Source organism: Macaca mulatta, chromosome 3 (genome assembly GCF_049350105.2).
Source record: "Macaca mulatta isolate MMU2019108-1 chromosome 3, T2T-MMU8v2.0, whole genome shotgun sequence".
Taxonomy (NCBI): domain Eukaryota; kingdom Metazoa; phylum Chordata; class Mammalia; order Primates; family Cercopithecidae; genus Macaca; species Macaca mulatta.
In genome coordinates, this window is record NC_133408.1 from 111,626,628 (window position 1) to 111,651,994 (window position 25,367).

The 25,367-nt window shown below is 36.6% G+C and overlaps 1 protein-coding gene across 6 annotated transcripts in view; it reads left to right on the forward strand.

The window, feature by feature from the left end:
• The window catches only part of ANKMY2 (ankyrin repeat and MYND domain containing 2), a 47,278-nt gene that overhangs the window by 4,107 nt on the left and 17,804 nt on the right, over positions 1-25,367 (forward strand). For all 6 annotated transcript variants that reach the window (NM_001257747.1, XM_077995089.1, XM_028844979.2 and 3 more), the window contains 3 exon segments: positions 5,531-5,595; positions 14,656-14,794; positions 17,084-17,182. In NM_001257747.1, the coding sequence (NP_001244676.1) occupies positions 5,531-5,595; positions 14,656-14,794; positions 17,084-17,182 (303 nt within the window).

Genomic DNA, 25,367 nt, shown 5'->3' on the forward strand with positions numbered 1-25,367 from the left:
TTTCTTCTTTCATTTCCACTGGAAGGATATACTACTATTTGTGCATCCATCACATTGATGCCCAATTGTTGTTTCCAATTTGGGACTATTGAAATAAGATCCTATTCTAAGGTCCTGTGTCATTAATAATGCTTCTGGTGTCGTTATGGTTGAGAAACATTCAAGTCTGCTTACAACCAATTATAATACAGCTTTCAGAGAAAAAAATTAACTTAAAATATATGGTTACCATTAGTTGGATGACTGAACAGGTTATGCAGCCTATATGGGCTTCATTATCTTCATTATGTTCATTTTCACAACAACAGCTCTTTTAGTTACTCTCAATTTTATACAGTGCTCCGTAATACTAATTTAAGATCATTTTGTTACAAAGTCTAAAAATAGGTATGAGTAGGAGACCTTTTAGAAACATCACACAAATTCACGATTTCAAAATGCATGTTATACTTAGAGGTCTCCACTTTGTGTGTGTGTGTGTGCGTGTGTGTGTGTGTCACGGAGTCTCACTCTGTCACCCAGGCTGGAGTACAGTGGTGCACTCTCGGCTCACTGCAACCTCCATCTCCCAGATTCAAGCAATTCTCCTACCTCAGCCTACTGAGTAGCTGGGATTACAGGTGTGTGCCACCATGCCTGGCTAATTTTTGTATTTTTAGTAGAGATGGAGTTTCACTTTTAAAATATATTTACAGCTTTATATCTATGATTATATCAAAATCTATATCCATATGTTCTTGTTTTAAAATTAAGGCACTTTAAACATTTTTATATGATTTTACTTATACGTAAACACTCTAACAACTAACAAAGCCAAATAGATTTCTAAATCCTTACCTCGATTATATATTCCTTAAAATATCCGTTTTCATGGATTCCAATAAATAATGATTGCTGTCCAGCTGGGCACAGTGGCTCATGCCTGTAGAGTGACCCCTCTGCACTTTGGGAGGCAGAGGCAGGAGGATCACTTGGACCCAGGAGTTTGCAACCAGCCTGGGTCTCAACATAGTGAGACCCACTGTTATAAAAAAATGTAAAAATTAGCTGGGTGTGGTGGCATGCACCTGTAGTCCTAGCTACTCAAGTGGTTGAGGCAGGAGGATTGCTTGAACCCAGGAATTCAAGACTGCAGTGAGCTGTGATCATGCCACTGCACTCCAGCTTGGGCGATGGAGTAAGGCCCTGTATCTATAAAAAATTAAAATAATAATAATGAATAATGATTGAAATCTATACGTGTTTGAATCTCATGGCTGTGTGATGAATTGCCGAAAACAGAATGTTTGTTTCTCCTGTTCTGTTTGTTTTGGCTACATCTGCTTGTCTTTAGTAGAGACCCGTGTTCCCGATCTAGATATTAGAAATGTCACAATGAATTATATTGTGCTGCTCTGAATACAAAATAAAAAGATCTAATAAAGGCTTATATGTGCTCCACAGTTATCCCTCAGATAACTGTGGGATGGATATTATTATCCTTATTTTGTAGGTAAGGAAACAGAGTTTTACAGGTCTTTTTATTTATTTATTTACTTTTTTTTTTGAGACAGAGTCTCGCTCTTGTCACCCAGGCTGGAGTGCAGTGGCGTGATCTTGACTCACTGCAACCTCCGCCTCCTGCGTTCAAGCAATTCTCCTGTCTCACCCTCCTGAGTAGCTGGGACTACAAGCACGTGCCACTACGCCCGGCTAATTTTTGTATTTTTTTTTTTCAGTAGAGATGGGGTTTCACCATGTTTGCCAGGCTGTTCTCGAACTCCTGACCTCAGGTGATCCACCTGCCTTGGCTCCCAAAGTGCTGGGATTACAGGCATGAGCCACCACGCCTGGCCAAGTTTTGCAGGTCTTGTTCCATTTTATAGTATTCCTGACAAAACTATAATGTAGTAGAAGAGAGAGCAGTAACACTAAGAATATCATTCTTTTTTGAGACAGGGTCTCACTTTGTTGCCTAGGCTGGATTACAGTGGCATGATCATAGCTCACTGCAGCCTCGACCTCCTGGGCTCAAGTAATCCTCCCACCTCAGCCTCCTGAGTAGCTGGGACTACAGGTGCATGCCACCACACCTGGCTAATTTTTTAGAAATTTTTTTGTAGAGATGGGATCTCATTATGTTGTCCATGCTGGGAAAATATTATGTACGTAATCTCTTCTCTCCTAAAACTTTATATATATATTCCTTAAAATATATATATTTAAGATATATATATTTATATATTATCTATATATAATATATTATATATCTATATCTATAATATTATATATATATTAAATATAATTTATAATATTATATATATATATTTAAGATATATATATTAATATATATATATTTAAAATATAAAATATATATATCTGTTCATCCAGATAAAGTGATCAATTCCACCCTAATGAGGCAGGTTATGCTGTATTTTCTTCTTTGGTTTGAGCAGTTGGAGAAATTCTCTAAAGTGAAATAAATCACTAATTATTACTTTCATTAGTTTAGGTCTGTTGTTTCTTATCTCCAATGAAGGTAAATGTTGGCTCCTTGCACATCCCTTCTTATGGTACTCTATCTTCCACCCCCAGTAGTTTGTTAAATCAGATTTAACACATTTATTTCCCAGAATAAAGCAATTAATCTTTTACACTTACTTGTAAAATATTATTTAAGTCTACTATGGACAGTAGGAATGACATAAAGTAAAAATCCTTCTGTGTGAGCCATGTGTTTCACATTTCTATGCTATTCTGGACCTTCTATAATTTCTGACCAATGTCATTACATTGTGAACAGCAAACTGGAAATCAACACAGTCTTTCCTCTTGGAGTGTTTTGCTCATCCATGTTCCAAATCTATTTTTATTCTCTAGAAGCCCAATCTGTTTCAGATTATTTTTCTCATTCCAGTCCCTGCATTTCAAAAGGCTAACCTTAACCTGTTGAGTGGTGCGTGTGTGATTGTGGATGTGTGTACGTGTGTGATATAATAAGAAATATCTATTTGGTCTCTGCCCCTGGCTCCTAACACAGAGCTCCTAAAACCCATATAATCTCCTGAGCAATAGGGGTGCTGGGTGCATCTATTGTTCTAATATTTGGTCTTTGACCCTGCTACCTGACACAGAGTTTCTAATCCCTTGGAATTTCCTGGGCGTTAGAAATGTGTTTTGTTCTAATGAGGTGACTGTTGGATAGCTTCAGGATGGGGGCTGGTCATGAGAATGTTCAAGCCATGATTAGAAGGTTGAAATTTTCAACTCCACCCCTCCCCCCATCTTTAGGAAAGGGAGAGGAGCTGAAGACTGACTTAATAATAGGTCACGCCTATGTGATCAAGCTTGCATAAATATTATTGAACTACCAGTTGCTGAGAGCTTCCAGATTGCTGAACTCATGGAAGTTCTTGGAAGAATGGGTGCCTGGAAAGAGCGTGGAATCTCTGTGCCCCGTGCCACATACCTTGCTCTTTGTCCCTCTTCTATCTGGCTGTTCATCTTTTTCCTTTGTAATATTATTTGCAATTGATGGGTAAATGTAAGTAGTGTTTCCCTGAGTTCTGTGAGCTGTCCTAGCAAATTATGGAACATGAGGAGGGGATCATGGGAACCCTGACATATAGCCAGTCAGAAGTACAGAGGCTTATGATTGGCATCTGAAGTGGGGACAGTCTTGAGGACTGAGCCCTTTACCTATTAGTTGTGACTCTAACTTCAGGTAAACAGTGTTAGAAATGAGTTAAATTATAGGATACCCATTGGTGTCCAGTGGAGAATTGCTTTGTGTATATGGGGGAAACCCCCATATATCTGGTGTCAGAAGTGAAGGATTGAGACTATTGAGTGAGAGTTTAGCAGGAGAGAACAGTTTGTTTTCCATTATATATACATCATCTTTAAAATGTATTGTTCCCTTACAGAGTATATTAACTTAGATTGTTGGCTGTTGGGCAAACATCTTAGAGAATTATCAGCCTGTTCTCTAATGAGAACCAAATGTTTATGGTCTTAATCCCCATTCTACTCTTCACATGTAGTAGGCTTTGACATGCTCATAATCCCTGTAGTATTCTCCTTTTCTTGCAAAAACATCTCCTGGGCAGATAGAAAAAGATAGAAAATAACTTTGGTTCTCCGTGGAGAATGGGATTTGGATGAAGCATCTTCCTCAAGAGAAAGTGGGGTGCAGGGTTTTTTGCTCTGCTTTTATTCTTCTATAAAGATTTTTGAGAAAGTCTCTGATGAGAAGCCACAGGTATGAATAAGGTTTCATGTAGAACTGGCTTGCATGCTCACACACACAAGAGCTTGGCCCTCTCATAGCCATTCAGCCAGTGATACTAACTGCTTTCAGATGGAATACAGGGTCAGAAAAATGCACTATTTATATATATATATATAAAATATATATATATATTATATATAATATATATATTTTATATATATATATAAAATAGCTGCCATCATACTCCAGGGGCATGTAGATCATTCACTTGACGTTTTCCCAACAGAGCTATTTCTCTGTCTATCTAGGAGACATTTCTGTTTCTCCTCTGTTGGTGAGGGGAACTCGGGTGACTTGCTTAAGAAGTGGGTCAGAGAGAAAGAAGCATGCTCATCTTTACTTTGCATTTCATCTTTAACTCCAGAAGGCTAGCAGAGTTTAGCACATTCTCACACTACAAGTCTAAACTTAAAGAGAGGAAATAACCTGGTTGGGAGATTTACCTATTCTTTTATATTCTTTTATAGGAGAGGCTTATCTTAGCCTTTCTCCCTCAGCACATTCAATTTCATTGTTCTTTTCCCAGTAAATCAGAAATTTCTTGGCAAAATGTGTGGCTGACTTGTGCTAATGATAATAGCAACATTCTCTCCTGCAAGTATGCTTCTGTCATTATGCCTTGTAGAAGACTGGAAAAACCTGCCAACTGTGGCCCAATTATAGCTTCTTTCCAAATTTACAGAGGAGTGACCTTCAGGTTTACATTAGTTGACTTTCGGGGTGGTGAGTACTGATCACAGAGCACTTTTATATAGTACTAGACATTAAAGATATGTTTCACCTAAGTATTTCCAAACCAAGCATTCTATTATAAATATGCCATCAATTCACCAGATGTGGTGCTGACAAATTATATAAATACTGACTGCATTTTGAATTCCAAGTATTACATTGACTGGAATTTAAGCTTCAGATGGTGATTTGGATTAGATGCCCTTTAAGATTTTTTTCAGTATTAAATCTTATGCTTTGTGGTTATTGTATTACTGCCAAAAGGAAAATGTGGCCAATGTAATATACTTTAAGGTCAGTGAAAATAAAAACAAGATGAAGCTATTTTTAGTTTCTGTAAATCTATTCTACTGGACAATTAATTTGTAAAATAAATAGTTTGTGATTGGATGTTTCATTTCTTAGCAACCTACACTGACTAGACTTACTTTTACAGGTAACTCCTTAAAGTTTATTTCCTTGATGTTAGATTTTTCTCTTATTCTAGTGATAAATAACCTTACTTTTCTTTTCTTTTTTTTTTTCAAGGTACTGTCCAAGAAGCTGGAACATTATTATCCAGCAAGAATGTTCGTGTCAACTGTTTGGATGAGGTAAGATTTTGGAAGTTTAATAAAGGATTTTACTTCCTAAAAGAAGAGATAATATATCAGTTTTTTTTTTTGAGATGGACTTTTGCTCTTTCGCCCAGGCTGGAGTGCAGTGGCACAATCTCGGCTCACTGCAACCTCCGCCTTCCGCTTTCAAGTGATTCTCCTGCCTCAGCCGCCCGAGTAGCTGGGATTACAGGCACCCACCACCACTCCCAGCTAATTTTTGTATTTTTAGTAGAGATGGGGTTTCACTATGTTGACCTGGCTGGCCTCAAACACTGACCTCATGATCCTCCTACCTTGGCCTCCCAAAGTGCTGGGATTACAGGCATGAGCTACTGCACCCAGCCTTCAAATTTGTTAATACAAGTTTTTTTTTCTAGCATTTTTGCTCATATTATCCTAATAATTCCTAAACTAAATGTAAGCAAATAGGTCACAAAAGACAAATAAGCATGTAAAAGTAGTTTAGTCTTATTAATAATCAAATAAGTGCAAATAAAGTCAAAATCATATTATTTCTTGTCAAGCATGGGGAAAAATGGACTTTTAAATGCTAATGGTTAAGTGTAAATTGATATACTATTCTGTAGAAACTTTTGGAATATGTATCAATTTTAACTGAGTATATTATTTGATCCAGCAACTTCACTTCTAGGGAAAGTTAAGTGAATGTAAACTCAATTTCCTAGGATAGTGGCTTCTAAAATAAGTTTTGGAAATGATGGTAACATCCGAGCATTACAGTAGCCATTGGCCATGTGTGACCATTAAACACTTCAAATAAGGAAAGTTTGACTGAGGAACTGGATATTTAGATTCCTTCATGTCTTTCAGTTATTAGCAGCTTTATGGAGGTATAATTAATATACAATAAGCTATACATATTTAAGGTACAAAATTTGTTAAGCTTTGACATATGTATATACCTGTAAAACCATCACTATAATCAAGATAATGAAGATATCCATCACCTCAAAGGTTTCCTCATACCCCTTTGTAATCTCTCCTTCCTGCCCTTCCCCACCCACTCCTGCAGAAAGCATTAATTTGCTTTTAGTCACAATATATTAGTTTGCATTTCCAAGAATTTCGTATGAATGAAATCACACAATAGGTACTCTTTTTTCTAATCTAGCGTCTTTTATTTAGCATAGAGATTCACTTGTGCTGTAGCATATCTTATTCCTTTTTCTTGCTGAGTAATTTTTTTTATTGTATGTGTATACCATAGTCTTTTTATCCATTCAACGGCTGATAGAGTTTTGGGATGTTTCCCGTTTGGGGACTATTACCGTAAAGCTTCTATGAACATTTATATACAAATGTTGGGATGGACATATGTTTTTATTTCTTTTGAATGATTTATCTCCTCTTTATGGGTTGTATGTTTTTATTCTTTCCATGTTTGGTTGTTTTTTATTGGGTGCTAGACATTGTAAATTTTACCTTATTGGGTGCTGTATGATTCTGTATTTTGATAAATACTCCTGAGCTTTTTTTCATGAACACAGTTAAGTTACTCGGAAGCAGTTGGATTATTTCAGTTCTAGTTTTTCATGTTTGTTAGGTGGAACTAGCAAAATGCTCAGTGAAGGATTTTTTTCCTGGTGTTGAACTAAGGTACTTCCTTGTCCTCTATGCAATGTTCTCAGATGCTCGAGGTTTTTCAGCCTGGCTGGTTGAACAGGCACTCTTCCTGGCCCTGTGTGAGCTCTGGATGCTGTTCCTTGTAATGCTGTCAGCTAGTTCTTTGCCCAGGCTTGGGTAGTTTCCACATATGCATGTGTTGATCAGTACTCCAGCCAAACACTCTGAAGAAACCCTCTGCAGATCTTTAGAATTCTCTTTCTGTGCAGCTCTCTTCTCTCTTTTACTCTTCCTGGGAACTTAAGTCAACCTGGTTACCCTGGGTGCTCAACTCCATTGCCTCAATGTAGTCTGCCAGGCTCAGTCTGGCTGACCTCTCCATATACTGTAACCTAGAAACCCTCTTAAGGTGATAAGCTAGGCAATTGTAGGAGCCAATTCAGTTGCTCTCCCTTTCTCAGGGATCACGTGTTTTATTGCCTAACCGACAGTGTCTTGCAAATTGTTACTTCATCTGTTTTTCTGTTACTCTGGGAAGACGATAACTCTGGTTTTCATTACTAATCTTGGCTAGAAGTACCAGTTTCTAATTTTGTTTAATTTTAATTAATTAGAAGTTAAATTTTAATAGCCATATGTGGCTAGTGGCGACTATATTATATAGCACAGTCTAGTGCTAAAAAGTTCATTGAACTTCAATTTCTCATGCAGAAGGGAAAGGGGTTCTGTTAACTCTTTACCCACACATGGGTAGCAAAATTAATATCAGACAAAATAAAGTTTAAAGCAAAAAATAATTATATGGACATTCTGTCTTATATGTTAAATTAATCATCCACCAAGAACATAAAAGCCTTAAACCTTTTCTTATAAACTTATCAACTGTAAGCATTGAAGTTCATAAAGAAAAAAATGATGGTGCTCCAAGAAGAAATCTGTAAGACCGCAATAGCACCTTTTAGAAACTAACGGATTAAATAGAAAAAAAGTAACGTAGGATGTAGAAAATTTGGATAACCCAATTAACAGTACATGGACTGTATATTAGCAGAAAAAAATAGTATATCTTCTTCTTTACATGTAACATTGATAAAAATTAATCCATGTATAATACTATTTTATAAAGGAAATTGTAGCTTATTTCAGACAGCTTTGCTAAATGTACTATAATACATTCGAAAAGAAACAAAAATATAATCCAAATAATGAAGCACATATCTTGGAATTTGTATTTTTGACTCAAAATAATTCTTAGGTTAGTGAAGATAAAGAAATAAAAATTGCCGACTGTTTACACCTGAAAATACAACATTTATCAAAAGCTTTGTTTGCTGGCCAAAGTGATACTAAAAAGAAATTTTGTAGTGTTTATCATTGCACTTGTAATCTTCGTGGTGTTCTGAGCTTTCAATTCATGAAATTATTTAAAAAGTAAGTATACTAAGAAAAATAGAAATGATTTAGAAAAAAAGAGAGATAAATTGTAAAGCAAATAAACATAAGCAACAATATAAAAATAGATAAACTGGAAATAATCAAAATTAAAAACTATTGTGTTTCAAAGCATATCACCGAGAAAGCGAAAAGACAATCTATAAAATGGGACAAAAATTTTACAAATTGTATCTGATAAGGGACTTGTAACTAGAAAATATTAAGAACTTCTACAACTCAATAATAAAACAATATATAACTCAATTAAAAAATGAGCCAAGGATCTAGATAGATATTGCTCCAAAGAAGATATATAAATGATCAATACATAATGAAAAGAGGCTCAACATCATTAACCATCAGGGAAATGCAAATAAAAAGTACAGTGAAATACCACTTCATATCCACCAGGATAGCTATAATCAAAAAGGTGGGATAGCAGGTATTAGCGAGGATGTAAAGAAATTGGAGCCCTCATACATTGCTGGTGGGAATGTAAAATTGTGTAGCCACTTTGGAAAATAGTCTCTAAGTTCCTCACATGATTAAACATGGAGTTACCATATGACCCAGAAATCCCACATACATACTTAAGAGAAATGAAAACATATATCCACACAAAATTTTGCATATGCAAATGCATGTTTATAACAACATTATTCATAATAGCCAAAGGTAGATACAACCCAAATGTTCAACTGATGAATACATCAACAAAATGTAGTATAATCCTACAATGGGTATTATTCAGTTACAAAGATGAAAGAAATGCTGATATTTGCTACAATGTGCGTGAACCTTGAAAACATTAATGCTAAGTGAAAGAAGTCACTCACAAAAGACTGCATATTTTAGGGTTCCATTTATACAAAATACCAAAAATAGGCAAATTCATAGGGACAGAAAGTAAATTAGTGGATGACTAGGGCTGAGTAAGGGAGTGGGGTGAAGTGGGAAATGACTGCTAATGGGTATGGAGTTTCTTTCAGGGATTATGAAAATATTCAAAAATTGATTGTGGTGATGGCTGCACAACTCTGTGAGTATATTAAAACCATTTATTTGTACAAATTAATTGAGTAAATTGTATTCTGTATGAATTGTATCTCAATAAAACAGGAAATAAAAAACAGTAAAAATTATCAACTTAAAACCAAAATATAGATACAGCTTGGGAAGTACAAGAAAGAAAACAATATGTATAAACAGTAAGGAGGAAGGAAGGAAAGGAGAAAGGGAGGGAGAGAGGAAGGAAGGAAAGATGGGTGGAAGGAAATGAGAAAGGGAAGGAGGGAGGGAGGGAGAAAGAAAAACATAACTACAATTATAAAGAAGATTGTCATGACTTTTTTATTAAGCCAACACATTTGGAAACCCATATGATCTTTGTAGAAAATTAAAATGGATATATTCATCTCATACAGAAGTAGAAAAACTGGGCCCCGCGCAATGGCTCACGCCTATAATCCCAGCACTTTGGGAGGCCGAGGTGGGTGGATCACCTGAGGTCAGGAGTTGGAGACCAGCCTGGCCAACATGGTGAAACCCCTTCTCTACTAAAAATACAAAAAATTGGCCAGGCGTAGTGGCGGGCGCCTGTACTCCTAACTACTTGGGAGGCTGAGGCAGGAGAATTCCTTGAACCCCGGAGGCGGAGGTTGCAGTGCGCTGAGATCGCACCATTGCACTCCAGCCTGAGTGACAGAGTGAGACTGTCTAAAAAAAAAAAGGTAGAAAAACTGGAATAATCAATAATTGAGGAAAATTTGTATAAATATTTTTAAATCTCCTACCGCCTTCAAAAGCTGCAAACCAGAGTAAGCTTTACCAAACTCTAAGGACCTGTTAATTCTCATTTTACACTAATTATACCATTAGTTTAGAAAAAGATGGGAAGATGTTCATTTATTTGATAAGGCTAGCATAATGCTGATGCCAAATAGTAAGAAGTTCCACAAAACTATGGACCCGGGTCACTTTATAAATACAGAGGCAAAAATTCTAAAAATGTTAGCAGGTTGATGCAGCCATCTATTAAAAGGATTATAAGACATGATAGCCAAGTAAGGTTTTTCCAAGAATGTTACGATAGTTCAGTTTTAGAAAACCTTTCAGTGTAATTCACTATATTACAGAATAGAACAGAAACAAATAGGATCATCTCAACAGATGCTAAAATGTATATTATAAGATATAATAACCTTTGATGGTATAAACTAACAAATTAGGATAGAATGACTCTTCTGTAACCCAATAGAAGATTTGCAGAAACCTTCCACAAACTTTAGCATCATACTTAATATTCACATAGAAGTACCAGAATCAAGACAAGAAACTTCCTGCGTGTTCCTGAAGATTGAGTGGGCTGCAGACAGACTTGGCCTCTGTGATCATCCTTGAACACAGCACAGAGTTTTTTGCACTTTCATTCCCTTTCCCTGGAGCATTCTTCCAGTAGTTATTTGCATTCCTAGCCTCCCTAACTTCTTTCAGGGCTTTGTTCAAGTGCCACCTTTTCAGAGGGACATTCCTTGAATGTCCTCTTTAAAATAATAGTCTTCGCTTTCCCTCTGGCACTGCTCCCCTTTACTTAATGTTATTTTCTTCTAGCACTTGTATCACTATCCATCTAGTCACCTGTACTGTAAATCCCAGGGACTTAGACTGTGGGAGTCATGAAGTTTGCTTATTGCTACCTCCAATGTATAGATCAGTGCCTGACATATATTAAGCACTCATTAAATATTTGCTGAATGGATGCTGCATTTAATGACAGAATTCCAGTGTAATAGCCTAATGTTGATTAATTCTTTGACTTAAGAATTATGGGAGAGGAACTTTATATTTAAGGTGATTGTATCTAAAGAATTGTAGAAGCTCGTTTCTCATGCAGTTCAGTTAAGCAGACTACCTGCAAGGTTATCTTTGGGAAATGACAAGGACGTGAGGATTTTTACTCTTGCATATCATTGAATCAGAGATGCCATCGATTAAAAAGTCATCTAGATATTTTTTAAATGAGGGGAGTGGAAACTGATGGTAATTTGTGAGACTTTAGTAAAGTGACAGTTCTGGAGATTTTAAATATAAAAGTGAGATGCATCTTAGAATTGATGAATTACAGTATGATAACATTTTATGAAATCTTATCACTACCTTTCTAGTTTGAGGTGGACATTTATTTTAATATTCTGTCTGATGCTAAGTTATTTCATCTTTACAACTGTAATATAACATTTTAAATTAAGTTGCATCATGTATTTTGAACATGGGAATATTCTCTTCTACTTCTAGTAGATAAGCAGTATTGTTTCAAATTATTTCCTTTTCTGGATATTTACACTGAAATACTATAAAAACACTAGAATAAATAGAAAATTTATAGCATGGTGGGTTTATATCTCTATGGAGCATCAAAATTTATTAATATTACTTCTTTTCTCTTTGCCCATGGAAAAGTTTTTATAAACAACGTGGTACTAGAACCAAGATAATGCATAGTAATCATTGCAGTCAAAATTTATAATTTTCCTTCGCACTGTTCTAAATTCTCATAACACAAAATTGAACTAAGATAGGAAAGTATATGTGATATCCACTTCTTTGAAAAATAAGTGTAAATTTGTTACTTATCAGTAGTTTTGTTTTTTTTTTTTTAAATACCCAGGACCATCTACCACAGCACTGAAATTTGATATGGGAAAATCATATACTGAATTATAAACATGACAAAAGGAGCAGGTTCGGAGATTGCACAGCAGATGCTATGATTGGGATATTTACCTTTTTTTTTTTTTTTTTGGAGACAGAGTCTCGCTCTGTCGCCCAGGCTGGAGTGCAGTGGTGCCATCTTGGCTCACTGCAACCTCCACCTCCCTGGTTCAAGTGATCCTCCTTCTCCAGCTTCCTGAGTAGTTGGGACTACAGGTGCCCACCACCACACCTGGCTAATTTTTGTATTTTTAGTAGAGACAGGGTTTCACCATGTTGGCCAGGCTAGTCTTGAACTCCTGACCTCAAGTGATCCCCCCACCTTTGCCTACCAAAGTGCTGGGATTACAGGTGTGAGCCACCTTGCCAGGCCGATATTTACCTTTCTGGAAAGAAACTTCTCTCATTGGGTTGCTCTAAAAACCACTTCCAGCTAAGGTGACAGCTGGTGAACAAAAAACAACAAGTGAGAAAGAGAAAAGAGACAGGACTTTTTTTTTTTTTTTAAATGAGAGGAAAGGGAGTAGTAGGAGACAGGTAAATGGGCAGAATTGATTAACACAGATGACAGTGAAAACACAAACACAAGAAAATAAAGACAGTTGGTGATGTGAGATTCAAAAGCGTTGCATATCTCTTTTGCTCTTAAGCAGATCATCACATTCTGTTGAAAGCCTTGTGTTTTGTTTTGTTTTGTTTTTTAAACTATAGGTCAGTTCTATAGTCTGGGGATTATTCATTCTCAGAGCTAGATAACCTCTTGTTGTAGGATTGGATTGCTGGGTGATTGACTGCCCACCTGTTCTGGATAAACAGAAAAAACTAACTCCATGGTAAAGTCTGGTCCTAAAATCTGCAAAAGAAACAGCTGTTTGCTTCTTTGTGGTGGCCTTTCTGATGGTCCTGTGTCCTTCCCCTACCACCCCTCAGGCTACACACTAGCTTCTTATGGACAGATTCTATCATCCTTTAGGAGATATCACCCAAGTCATGCTCGCGATATGGTTTTGCCTTATTGAAAAGCTAAAGGCCATGCAGTCCATTCCTACTCCCTTAAAGCACTCCATTAGCTGCCTCTGTACAACGAGATTTACCCATACCCACCCACCCACTCCCAGCATGCTAACATTCCATCTCTGTAGAGACTCCTAGCTAAGGGAGTCTTCAAAGTTATCATCTGCTTATCATTTTTCCGTTCTTACTCTCAAGCAATGTCCATGGCTTCCATGGAGTTTTCTCTTTTGCAATGAAAGGTCCCAGCCTCTCTATCATTCTCGTCTCCACAACCCTCTGAACATAGTGTGTACTGCATTAACAAGATGATGGCTTATGTTCATAATAATAATTTGGAAGCATCAAGAATAATTCACATTATGTTAGCATTCTAAGCTTCACTAAGGTAACGGATTATATGTTTTACAGAGCTTTTCACCCAAAACAACTTTGCTGTTTTGGTACTTACAGCGTTTCGCCTACATTACTGAGAAAATTCACTCACAGTAACAGCTCATCCATGAATCTACCAAATAATAGTAGTAGCTAGTACGTAAAAGGTTGGATGTTTTGTTGAATATGCACAAAGCATATGGAGACCAAACAGTGTAGCCTAGCGTAAATACTACCAACCATTTCTCCATATATGTACAATCACATATAATCAAATCATATGTATGATCAAAATACACGTGTGATTTGACCAGTGTAGCCTAAATACTACCAACCATTTCTCTATATTTATACAATCACATATAATCAAATCATATGTATAATCAAAATATGTGTGTGATTTAGGGAATCATGGTTTTAAAAAATGATACCACTGTAATATGCATTTCCTGCACCTTTTCTCGTTGACAATAATTTGTGAAAAATGTTCCATTCTGTACATACAGATGAAGTCATTCATTTAAATATCCCATGTTATGCATATGCCATACTTTATTCAACTTTCCTCTTGAGAGGCACTGTTTGAGATTTTTCTTCTTTTTAAAAAATGTGTTTGTATCTGTTTGTTCATTTGCTTTCTGAGAAAGTAAGTATGTTTGGAAAATTTGGGTTTCAGTCCCTCCCACCACTATTAGTCATGTGAGGTTGAGCAAGTCCTCTCTGAATCTGTTTGCTAATCTGTAAAAACATCTCCAGTAATAAAACCATCTCTTCCTCAGAAGTTTATGGAAGATCCAAATGTGGAAGTAAATATACAAATACATATTATAAAGATCATTTTAATTAATTCATATTCATTTTATATTTCTAATTGCAGAAATTGTTCATAGGTACAGAAAAAACAGTAAAATTAATACTTTTTCCCTCTTTCTATTAAAGAATGGAATGACTCCTCTAATGCATGCAGCATATAAAGGAAAACTTGATATGTGCAAATTACTACTGCGACATGGAGCCGATGTAAATTGCCATCAGCATGAACATGGATACACAGCCCTAATGTTTGCTGCACTTTCTGGTGAAGTTTTAGTATTTATAAATATTAGTTACCTATACAAACTTGTTATAAGTACATATATACTAGAAGATTAAATGCATTTTGATTTTATTAATTTTATGATCAAGTTTTATGGAAAGGAATGATGGCGATTGGTTTTTGAAAAGCTATAATGCAGGAAATAAATTATATAATTAATTTGGTGATCTATTTCTTTTGTTATTTAAATCAATTGATTCTTTATGTGGACAACATTTTGATGGAATTGAGGAACTGGATCTGTTTTTCTTTCAAGTTACCGCCTTTGATATTGTATATCTTTATATTTTCAAGTGATACGAAAATTTCTTTGTTCTCTTGAACAAACAGTCGCTGTGATAGAGCTATCTGTTTGCCTCACTGGCACTTATGTGCTAAATATGATGATCCATTTAGAAACTTACTTGGATTTGTATTGTTTATTATTTGCTGAATAAGGACAATTTAGAAACACTGTCTAAAATTAAGTGGGGTTATCTGTAATTGGTGTAGCTCTTTGAAAAATACAGAAGTAATATAATATCCTTGTACTTTGAAGATAATAATCTATATTTTCATAATCCTGGAATCCAGAAGCATTTCTAAGCACTGTATAAACCACAGAATCCAAAAAGAACAATATTGATAAAAATTTAACATTTTCATTTGTAGGATATACCATAAATAGAGTTAAAATACAAACGAAAAACTAAAAATATTTATTATATACCTTAAAGGATTATATTGTTAAATATAAGAAGTTCTTTTAGCTGGGCACAGTGGCGCACACCTGTAATCCCAGCACTTTGGGAGGCCAAGGCAGGCCGATTACTTGAGCCCAGGAGTTCGAGAACATCCTAGGCAACATGGTGAGACCTTGTCTCTACCAAAAATACAAATATTAGTCAGGCACGGTGGTGCACGTCTGTGGTCCCAGCTACTCAGGAGGCTGAGGAGGAGGATTTTTGAGCCTGGGAGGCAGAGGTTGCAGTGAGCCGAGATCATGCCCTGGCACTCCAGCCTGGGTGACAGAGTGAGACTCTGTCTCAAAAAAAAAAAAAAAAAAAAAAAAAGAGTTATTATAAATCAATTATAAAAAGAAAAATACTGCAGTAGAAAATTGGATGGAAAACTTGGCTGGGCATGGTGGCTCACGCCTGTGATCCCAGCACTTTGGGAGGCCAAGGCGGGCGGATCACGAGGTCAGGAGATCTAGACCTTCCTGGCTAACACGGTGAAACCCCGTCTCGACTAAAAGTACAAAAAATTAGCTGGGCATCATGGCGGGCGCCTGTAGTCCCAGCTACTCCAGAGGCTGAGGCAGGAGAATGGCCTGAACCCGGGAGGCGGAGCTTGCAGTGAGCCGTGACCGCACCACTGCACTCCAGCCTGGGCAACAGAGCGAGACTCAGCCTCAAAAAAAAAAAAAGAAAATTGGATGGAAAACAAAAGAAATACAACTGGCTGATCAAAATATAAAACATTTTGCACAGTAATCAAATAAATGTAAAGTAGAACAATAAATTTTATTTTTTAGCTTATTATACTGGCAAATGTTAAGAAAGAGCTATAATGCTCAGGAACTTCTTTACACTATTTTGGGGAGTGCATGTCAGTCCAACCTTGCTGGATGGCAGCCTGGCAAAATGCATTCAAAATATGCATAACCTTTGATCTGGCAATATTTCCCAGGAGCTGTTCCTAAGCAAATCATAATTCAAACTTGTGAGAATGAATGGAAAATACTTTTCACCGAGTATAGTTCATAATAGCAAAATACCCATAATGACTACTTTAGTAGAAGAATGTGAATAGAATAGCATGTGTATGTTTAGATAGAAAAAAGTTGTAGAAAGATAGATACCCCAGTGGTTAATAGTTATTCCAGAGCCTGTAAGTGTGAGGAATGGGATGGGTTAGCTGATATTAAAGGGGAGCCCTATTCATTTTATCTCTTTTTTAAAAATGTTTTTGTATGTGTATTTTGATTTTATTCTAAGCGTTACCTCTAGGAAAACATATTTCATTTTGTTTAAAAAAGCGATATTCAATTCCAGACTGCTTTTGCATTGCTTGATTTGTTTTCCAGAAAATAAGGTTAATTTCCAAGTAGGTTCTATAGCATTTTATTCTTTACTGTAGTTATGATTCATGTTTTAAAAGAATGAAAATATCCACATGACCGAAACCTAAAATGAACTGGGGGAAGAAAAGGTATAAAGAGTTTAGAAAAGGGATGTTTAAATTGTGTCCTCCTTAACATTAACAAATATGTTTCCTTTAAAACTCTAGGTAATAAAGACATCACGTGGGTAATGTTGGAAGCTGGTGCTGAGACAGATGTTGTCAACTCTGTGGGAAGAACAGCAGCTCAGATGGCAGCCTTTGTGGGTGAGATTTTGCTGCAGTTTTACATTAGATTATACCCAAAATTTCCCTTGTGGAAAAAAAACCACTTTGCTTCTCTTGGTGGAAATATTATCATGTTGCTTTAAAAAACATAAGTATTTACAGTCCACTGTAACTTAATGAAATACCTAGTGACTCTGGAGAAAAACGGCTATTTCGAATTTCCAGTTTTTGGAATACAAAGAGTAGTGGGGCCATTTTAATTGCTCACAAATGCTTATAACATGTATATTTATGTCTCTAATGAAAGTAGCTAACCCTACTGTTTAAGAATATGAAGAGTGAAGTCAGTAATCTCAAGTTAAATTTTGGCTGTGCCACGTGATAGCAAAGTACTTAATAATTCTGACCTTCACTTTCCTCATGGTAAAATGTTACTAGGTTATTGTGAGGATTAAAAGAGGTGATAGACTTGAGCTTTCCATGTAACACTAAATAAATGGTATTAGTGTTGTTAATAATTATTACAACAATGATGTAACTCTTAGGAAAGAGTACTTGATAATAATATACAACTACTTCATTATCATTCTCATCAACCACAGACATTTGTTTTGTGTGCCCAATAATTTTTGGCGTGTTAATCCTATTACTTGACATAATGTAAGGAGAGAGTGGGAGTGAATTCTTGTTCTTTGGTATTGTGACGCCATTGAATTGGTGGTGAAGAGACTCCACTGAGAGAAAAGCAAAGATAGCAACATCTGATTTATTGGGAGTGCAGTAAGTGGCCTTGTAGGGACTAATAATTCATTAAACAAATAATGTTCACAACCTATAAAGCAAGCATCACTGTAGGTGTCTTGGTTATAGTGATAAGACAGGCTGTTCATACTTTCATGGCACTTAAAGGATAATAGCAATGACAAATGGTGCGAAAATATATACTCCAAGGTAGAACTTCAGAGCTCCATAAAAATACCTAGAAGAGGAGGATCTATCCCATTCAAGGGGGTTTTGAGAGAAGTCAAGTTCAGATACAGTGGAAATTAGGTATGGAGGATGGTAACTGAATATTATGTTAAATTTTATTATATTATTTTCTTGAAACTACTCATAGAAGCTGCCATTGATTAAGCCAGACACTCAGTTGCCTTATGACAGCTTTTTCTGTTAGAAGAAATATCCTTATTTTAATTTCAGAAGGACTTGAGAAAGGTGTGGCCTTGTGTAAGCTTCAGAGAAATATTTTAACTCCCATACGTACAGGCCCCAAGTTGCCCCCATCTCAGTTCTAAGCTAATTTTGAGGGTATCACTGCAGGGGGAAAGAACACTACAGTAGGAATCTGGAGACTTGAACTTGAGTTCATGTGTGCTGATGATTAGTTATAGGATCATGGGCAAATTCCTTTACCTCCATAGGCCTCAGTTTTCTGATCTGTATGCAAAGAAGCAGGGGAATTACGTGATCTCTGAAGTTCTATTTAACTGTACAAGTTTTCTTTATATCCACAATGTAACAAAATATTGCTCAGATAGAGGTAAAATAATTATCCCAAGATCACAGGTCTGGAAATGGAGGGGTCTCTTCTTTCAGGCATTAATACAATGCTCCTTTCTTTTTCTTAACACTACAATACTAACAAAATTTTTACTACGGTAGAAATTGTTTGCAATCCTATCCTAACATAAGAGCAATGTTTTCATTCCTTTTTAATCTATTTAATTTCACAGACAGAAAATTACATTGCACCCTTCCAGTTGTTACTGTATTTTCCAAATAATTAGCCTTTAAAAAGGATCATTCTCCCCTTTTTGTTTCCTTCAAGTGGATCAGTATGTATACATGTGTACATACATACATAAGACTTTTGTCATTTTTTTAAAATGCCATCTATCACACAGCAGATATTCCTTGTAACTTGTTTTCTTCACTTAGTAATATATCATGGAAGTTCCTCCCATCTCAGTAGGCATAATTCATTTCCTTCAACAGCTACGTGATATTCCATGATACAGATGTTCCACAGTTCAGTAAGCTCTCCCTTATTGACCAATTTTACAGGTTTTTAACCACTTTTCCACAAATAAGGTAATAATCATCCTTGATTTTCTATTTTTTATAAGTTAGTGTTTGAATATTTTTTACATGTTAGAACTTTAGTATCTCTAAAGTATTTCCTAGAAGTAAAATTGCTGAGACAGAGGATATAGACTTTTTATTTTATTTTTTATTTTTTTGAGATGGAGTCTCGCTGTGTCGCCCAGGCTGGGGTGCAGTGGCGCGATCTCAGCTCACTGCAAGCTCCGCCTCCTGGGTTCACGCCATTCTCCTGCCTCAGCCTCCGAGTAGCTGGGACTACAGGCGCTCGCCACCACGCCCGGCTAGTTTTTTGTATTTTTAGTAGAGACGGGGTTTCACCATGTTAGCCAGGGATGGTCTCGATCTCCTGACCTCGTGATCCGCCCGCCTCGGCCTCCCAAAGTGCTGGGATTACAGGCTTGAGCCACCGCGCCCGGCCGACTTTTTATTTTTTTATTTATTTACTTATTTATTTATTTTTGAGACAGAGTCTTGCCCTGTCGCCCATGCTGGATTGTGGTGGCGCAACCTCGGCTCACTGCAACCTCGGCCTCCCAGGTTCAAGTGATTCTCCTGCCTCAGCCTCCCAACTAGCTGGAATTACAGGCATGCGCCACCACACCTAGCTAATTTTTTTTTGTATTTTTAGTAGAGACAGGGTTTCACCATGTGGTCAGGCTGGTCTCGAACTCCTGACCTCGTGATCTGCCTACCTTGGCCTCCCAAAGTGCTGGGATTATAGCCACCATGCCCGGCCTAGAGTTTTAATTTTAATGTAAGTCTAGATTCCTTTCCAAAAGGGCATAGTAATTCACAGTAATGTCCTCACCAGAGCTGGGTATTATCATTCTTTCATTTTTTCCAGTCTGATAGTTAAAAAGATGGTACGTATTTTCCCCTCATTATTCATGAAATTAAGCACTTCTGTTGTTGGTAGTTTGTATTTTCACTTTTGTGGATTACCCACTTATACTTTTTTTTCATTTTTTTGTGGGGGGATGCCCTTTGTTATTGCTTTGAGGAGCTTTATGCATACAAATCCATTATCTAACAAATGTGTTTCAAATATTTTATGCCAGTCCTCCTCCTCCTCCTCCCCCTCCTTCTTTTTATTCCTTTTCCTCTTCCTCCTCCTCTTCCTCCTCTTCTTCTTCTTCCTTCTTTCTTCTTCTTTTTTAACTTTATGGAGACCTTTGCCATAGGAAATTTATTTATTTATTTATTTATTTATTTAATTTATTTATTTTTTTTGAAATGGAGTCTCACTCTGTCACCCAGGCTGGAGTGCAGTGGTGTAATCTTGGCTCACTGCAACCTCCACCTCCTGGGTTCAAGCGATTCTCCTGCCTCAGCCTCCCATGTAGCTGGGACTATAGGTATGTGCCACCACACCCAGCTAATTTTTGTATTTTTCATAGAGCTGGGGTTTCGCCATGTTGGCCAGGCTGGTCTCGAACGCCTGACCTCAGGTCCTTCCCAAAGTCCTAGGATTACAGGCATGAACCACTGTGCCCATCAGGAAATTTACTTTTAAGTGGTCATATTTTTTCTTTTATAGCTTCTGTGTTTCTTGTTTTGCTAAAAGTGGGCCTCTTGACCAGAAGTTATATAAGTATTCTCCTAAATATCTTTCAGTTATTTTTTATGATTTTTTTGGTACCTCTAGAATTTGTTTAGAGTTCATTTCTCCCCAGATATATAGCTAATTGTGATGGTACCATTTATTACACCAGCTAACATTATCCTACTGAATTGAAATACCACCTTTGTGGTAAGTTAAATTATATTTTACTAAATGATTATATAATTATTTGCAGAGAATTAACATTTGTATGATGCTGGGACTTTCCATCCAGTTACACAGTATGCCTTTACGTTTCTTTTAGGGGAGGGGACTGACTTTTGGTCTTTGGATAACATTTAATAGGTTCCTTCATCTCAATCCTTTCTTTCAAAATTTATTTCTTAGTAATTTGTGGTTACTGTTCATATGGTAAGAATTTGCACTACCACCTCCACACTCAATCCCTTCCAGCTGGTTATGGATAATAAAGAGAAAAGTTATTGATTTCTGTATTTTTTTCTTATTTTTATTACAGTTTAATGGATTTTATAGCTATTATATTTTATCTTGTTTTCTATTTGAATTTGCTTTGGGCTTCAAAGTTAGAAAAAGTAATAGTGATAATTGACATGTCTTTTTCCTATTTTTAATGAAAATATTTTTAGCTTTTCACTTTTAATTTGATATTGCTATTGGTTTTATCATTGTATCATGTCACTCTTTTTCTTGTTGAATTCTTTTAGTTCTACTTTTACTGATATTACAGCTATTCCTAATTCCTTTTTTTGTCAATAAGCTGTTTGCTCATCTGTTATTTTCAATCTTTATCATTTCATTTAAGTAGTATAACTTACAAATGTATAGATGGGTTCTGTTTTATAACCCAAAATGATAGTTTCCCTCTCCTAACAGGTATTTAGCTTATGTATATTTAATGTAATTACTGATATATGTGGTTGCATTCCTCCTCTTTGACCTCATTTTTACTCCTTATTTTACTTGACATTGTGCACGCGTGTGTGTGTGTGTGTGTGGGTGCACGCGCGCACACACATGTATTTCCTTAAAGTGATTGGCTGGTCAAAACTGTACAGTACCACATCCCCCATCCCCAAGGCCCCGTATTTACCCATTTAGCAACCTTACAAGATGAAATCCTTATACTTCATTTATTTCTCCACATTCTCTGTTTTTGCCTTGTCAGGCCACAGGTCTTTCCTTTCTGCCTCCTCTGATACTTCCTCAAAACCTGTGCCATCATACCTGTAGCTGTGGACTTTGCTGAGAGAGTCTAGTATTTTTAGTACCAGCTGTAGTGAGAGTGTCATTGACAGGGTGTTGCTTCTCTTTCAGTAATCCACACCACCAGCTGTATGATTTGCCTGTCATCTATCTTCACCCACTCATATGAACTCCCTCTCTTACTGTCCTCTCTCTCCTCCCCTTTGTCTCCATTTTTGTCTTTAGATCTCTGTTCTCATTTAGATTTTGGTTATAGACCTTTTCAAATGGGTTACGTAGGTTGTATATTCTTTGAAACCCATCATGACAAAACTATTAATACCTTTCTCTCTGAAATGTGAGTCATATTTTGCCTAGCTTTCTGACTCATATCACAGTTCTTTTCTCTGAGACATATAGAAGTTATTCTACAGTTTTCTAAGTTCTGGTTTTGCAAATGAGAATTCAACTTACTTTCCATTGTAAACTTTACATTTCTCATTCTGGAAGAGCGTTTGATTTTCAGCTTATCCTTGAAAATAAAAAATTTGAATAGGATAAGTCTTGTTGTATGTGTGTGTTCCTATGAATCACACTCAGTGAGCCCTGTAAGTCTAGAGGACTCAAATCTAGTGATTGTAATATGGGAGCAACATGATGTACTGGCTTTTCCACCCGCAGCATTTATTTTCTATATTAATAGTATTATTTTATTTATGTATATTCAGAATTTATAAATTTAAAACCAGTAAAATATTTAAGAATTTCAATTACAAAAATTTAAACTTAAACGATTAAGTATTTACAAAGATAAACTTTAAACATATTATTCAAATATGTTATTAGCAGATTAATGAAAATATCAAAATAAGCACTACCTAAAATAAAAAAGCTTAATCTGGGAAAAAAGGTAAAGTAATATTTTTTTTTCTCTTTAAAAAGGTATAATTAGGCTGGGCGCAGTGGCTCACGCCTGTAATCCCAGCACTTTGGGAGGCTGAGGCGGGCGGATCACCTGAGGTCGGGAGTTAGAGACTAGCCTGATCAACATGGAGAAACCCCGCCTCTACTAAAAAATACAAAATTAGCTGGGCGTGGTGGCTCATGCCTGTAATCCCAGCTACTCAGGAGTCTGAGGCAGGAGAATTGCTTGAGTCTAGGAGGCAGAGGTTGCCGTGAGCCAAGATCGCGCCATTGCACTCTAGCCTGGGCAACAAGAGCAAAACTCCGTCTCAAAAAAAAAAAAAAAAGGTATAATTAAGAAATCCCTGACTGTACTAATTGGAGGACTGACGAGAAGATATAGTTGTAAGCTAATTCCATATTTTTCTCTGACTACTTTATCTTCAGGTCTTCCTGTGTCCGGTTCAGTACTTTTGATGAGCTACTTTAGAACTTTTTTTTTTTTTTTTTTTTGTGGGAACACCTATCTTTTTATTGAAGCTGGATATAGATTTTGTTTTAAGGAAGCATATGCAGTTTGTCTTCATCTTCTCTGGTTTCTTCATATACAGTTGTCAATTTCCTCACAGTTACTTGGGTTGATTTTGATGCTGTGTTCATAATCCACTTGCATTAGATTTGCTTGGTTGAATGTCATTTTTCTCTCTTGAAGATTCTGGGAGAGGTGTTCATTTTCTAAACAGAGCACCTTGGCTCATTTCACATTTTTAATATAGATTGCTACTGTTTGACTTCTCAAGACGTATATACTAGGGAAAGAAATAAAAGAAATACCCACCTCCCCCAAGCCCCCAAAAAGAAAGAAATTGGGTGTTCTGGTACTTAATAAAAGCACGGAGTACCAAAAATGGTATTGTGATCACTATTAATTTCTCTTTTCAAATCAGGGAGGTTTTCTTTTATCATTTGTTTAATTCTCCATCTATTCCTTTTTTTCCTTTGAGATTTCTGTTAATTTTCACTATTAGATTTCGTGGATTTGTTCTTTAGCTCTTTCATCTCTTGCATAATGATTTCTATATCTGAATTTTTCTGTTTTGAGATATTTCATCCACTCGATCTTTTTGGTTTGTTTATTTTGTTGAGACTGGATGTCTCTTACCCAGGCTTGAATGCAGTGGTGTGATCAAAACTCACTGCAGCTTTGACTGGGCATGGTGGCTCACGCCTGTAATCCCAGCACTTTGGGAGGCTAAGGCAGGCAGATCACCTGAGGTCAGGAGTTTGAGACCAGCCTGGCCAACATGGTGAAACCCCATCTGAAAATACAAAATAGATTAGCTGGGTGTGGTGGTACACACCTGTAGTCTTAGCTACTTGGGAAGCTGAGGCAGGAGAATTGCTTGAACCCAGGAGGCAGAGGTTGCAGTGAGCCATGAGCCAAGATCACACCACTGCACTCTAGCCTGGGCAACAGAGCCAGACTCTCTCACCAAAAAAAAAAAAAAAAACACCCTCACTGCAGTCTCCAACTCCTGGCCCCAAGCAATCCTCCTGCCTCAGTCTCCCAAGTAGCTGGGACGACAGGCATGTACAACTGTACCCAGCTAATTTTTTTAATTATTTGTAAAGAAGGGGTTGTGCTATGTTACCGAGGGTGGTCTGCACCTCCCAGGCTTAAGCAGTCCTCTTGCCTCAGCCTCCCAAAGTGCTGGGATTATAGGCATGAGCCACCATGACTGGCCTTGATCCTCTGTGTTACTAATTTAGTTCTCAATAGTCACCAGGATCGCCTCTTTCAGTTTGCCTGTTAATTTTTAAAATTTAAATCTCTCTGTGGTTCTTGAAAGTCTATTTATATATTATAATTGAATCTGCTTAACTTAAATGCTCTTATTTGCTGTAGTTGTAGTGGTTATTGTTAGGGTAAATGTTATCCACACACTTCCAACCCAAGAAGCCCTCTGTTGGAGGCATTGCATAATCTTCAGAATTGCTGGATCCCCATAGGTACTTTGTTCTGTACCTCCCAGGCAGTCAGGTAAAGCTGATAGGGTCCTGGATCAGTGGAAGAAGAAAGTTTAATGTCTCAATTAAGACATTAATTAGTTAGTTTAGAAAATGAAAACCCCTCCTTCCAGAATCTTTAAGAAGAGAGAAAAATGACATTCAACCAAGCAAATCTAATGCAAATGGGTTATGAACACCGCATCAAAATCAACCCAGGTAACTGTGTGGAAATTTACATCTGTGTATGAAGAAACCAGAGAAGATGAAGACAAACTGCATATGCTTCCTTAAAACAAAATCTTATATCCAGCTGCAATAAAAAGATAGCTGTTCCCATTAAAAAAAAAAAAAAAGTTCTAAAATATCTCATCAAAAGTGTTCAACCATTTAATTGAGACATTAAGCTGGTTTGGTCAGCAAACCAGCTGAGGCACAGGGATGAAG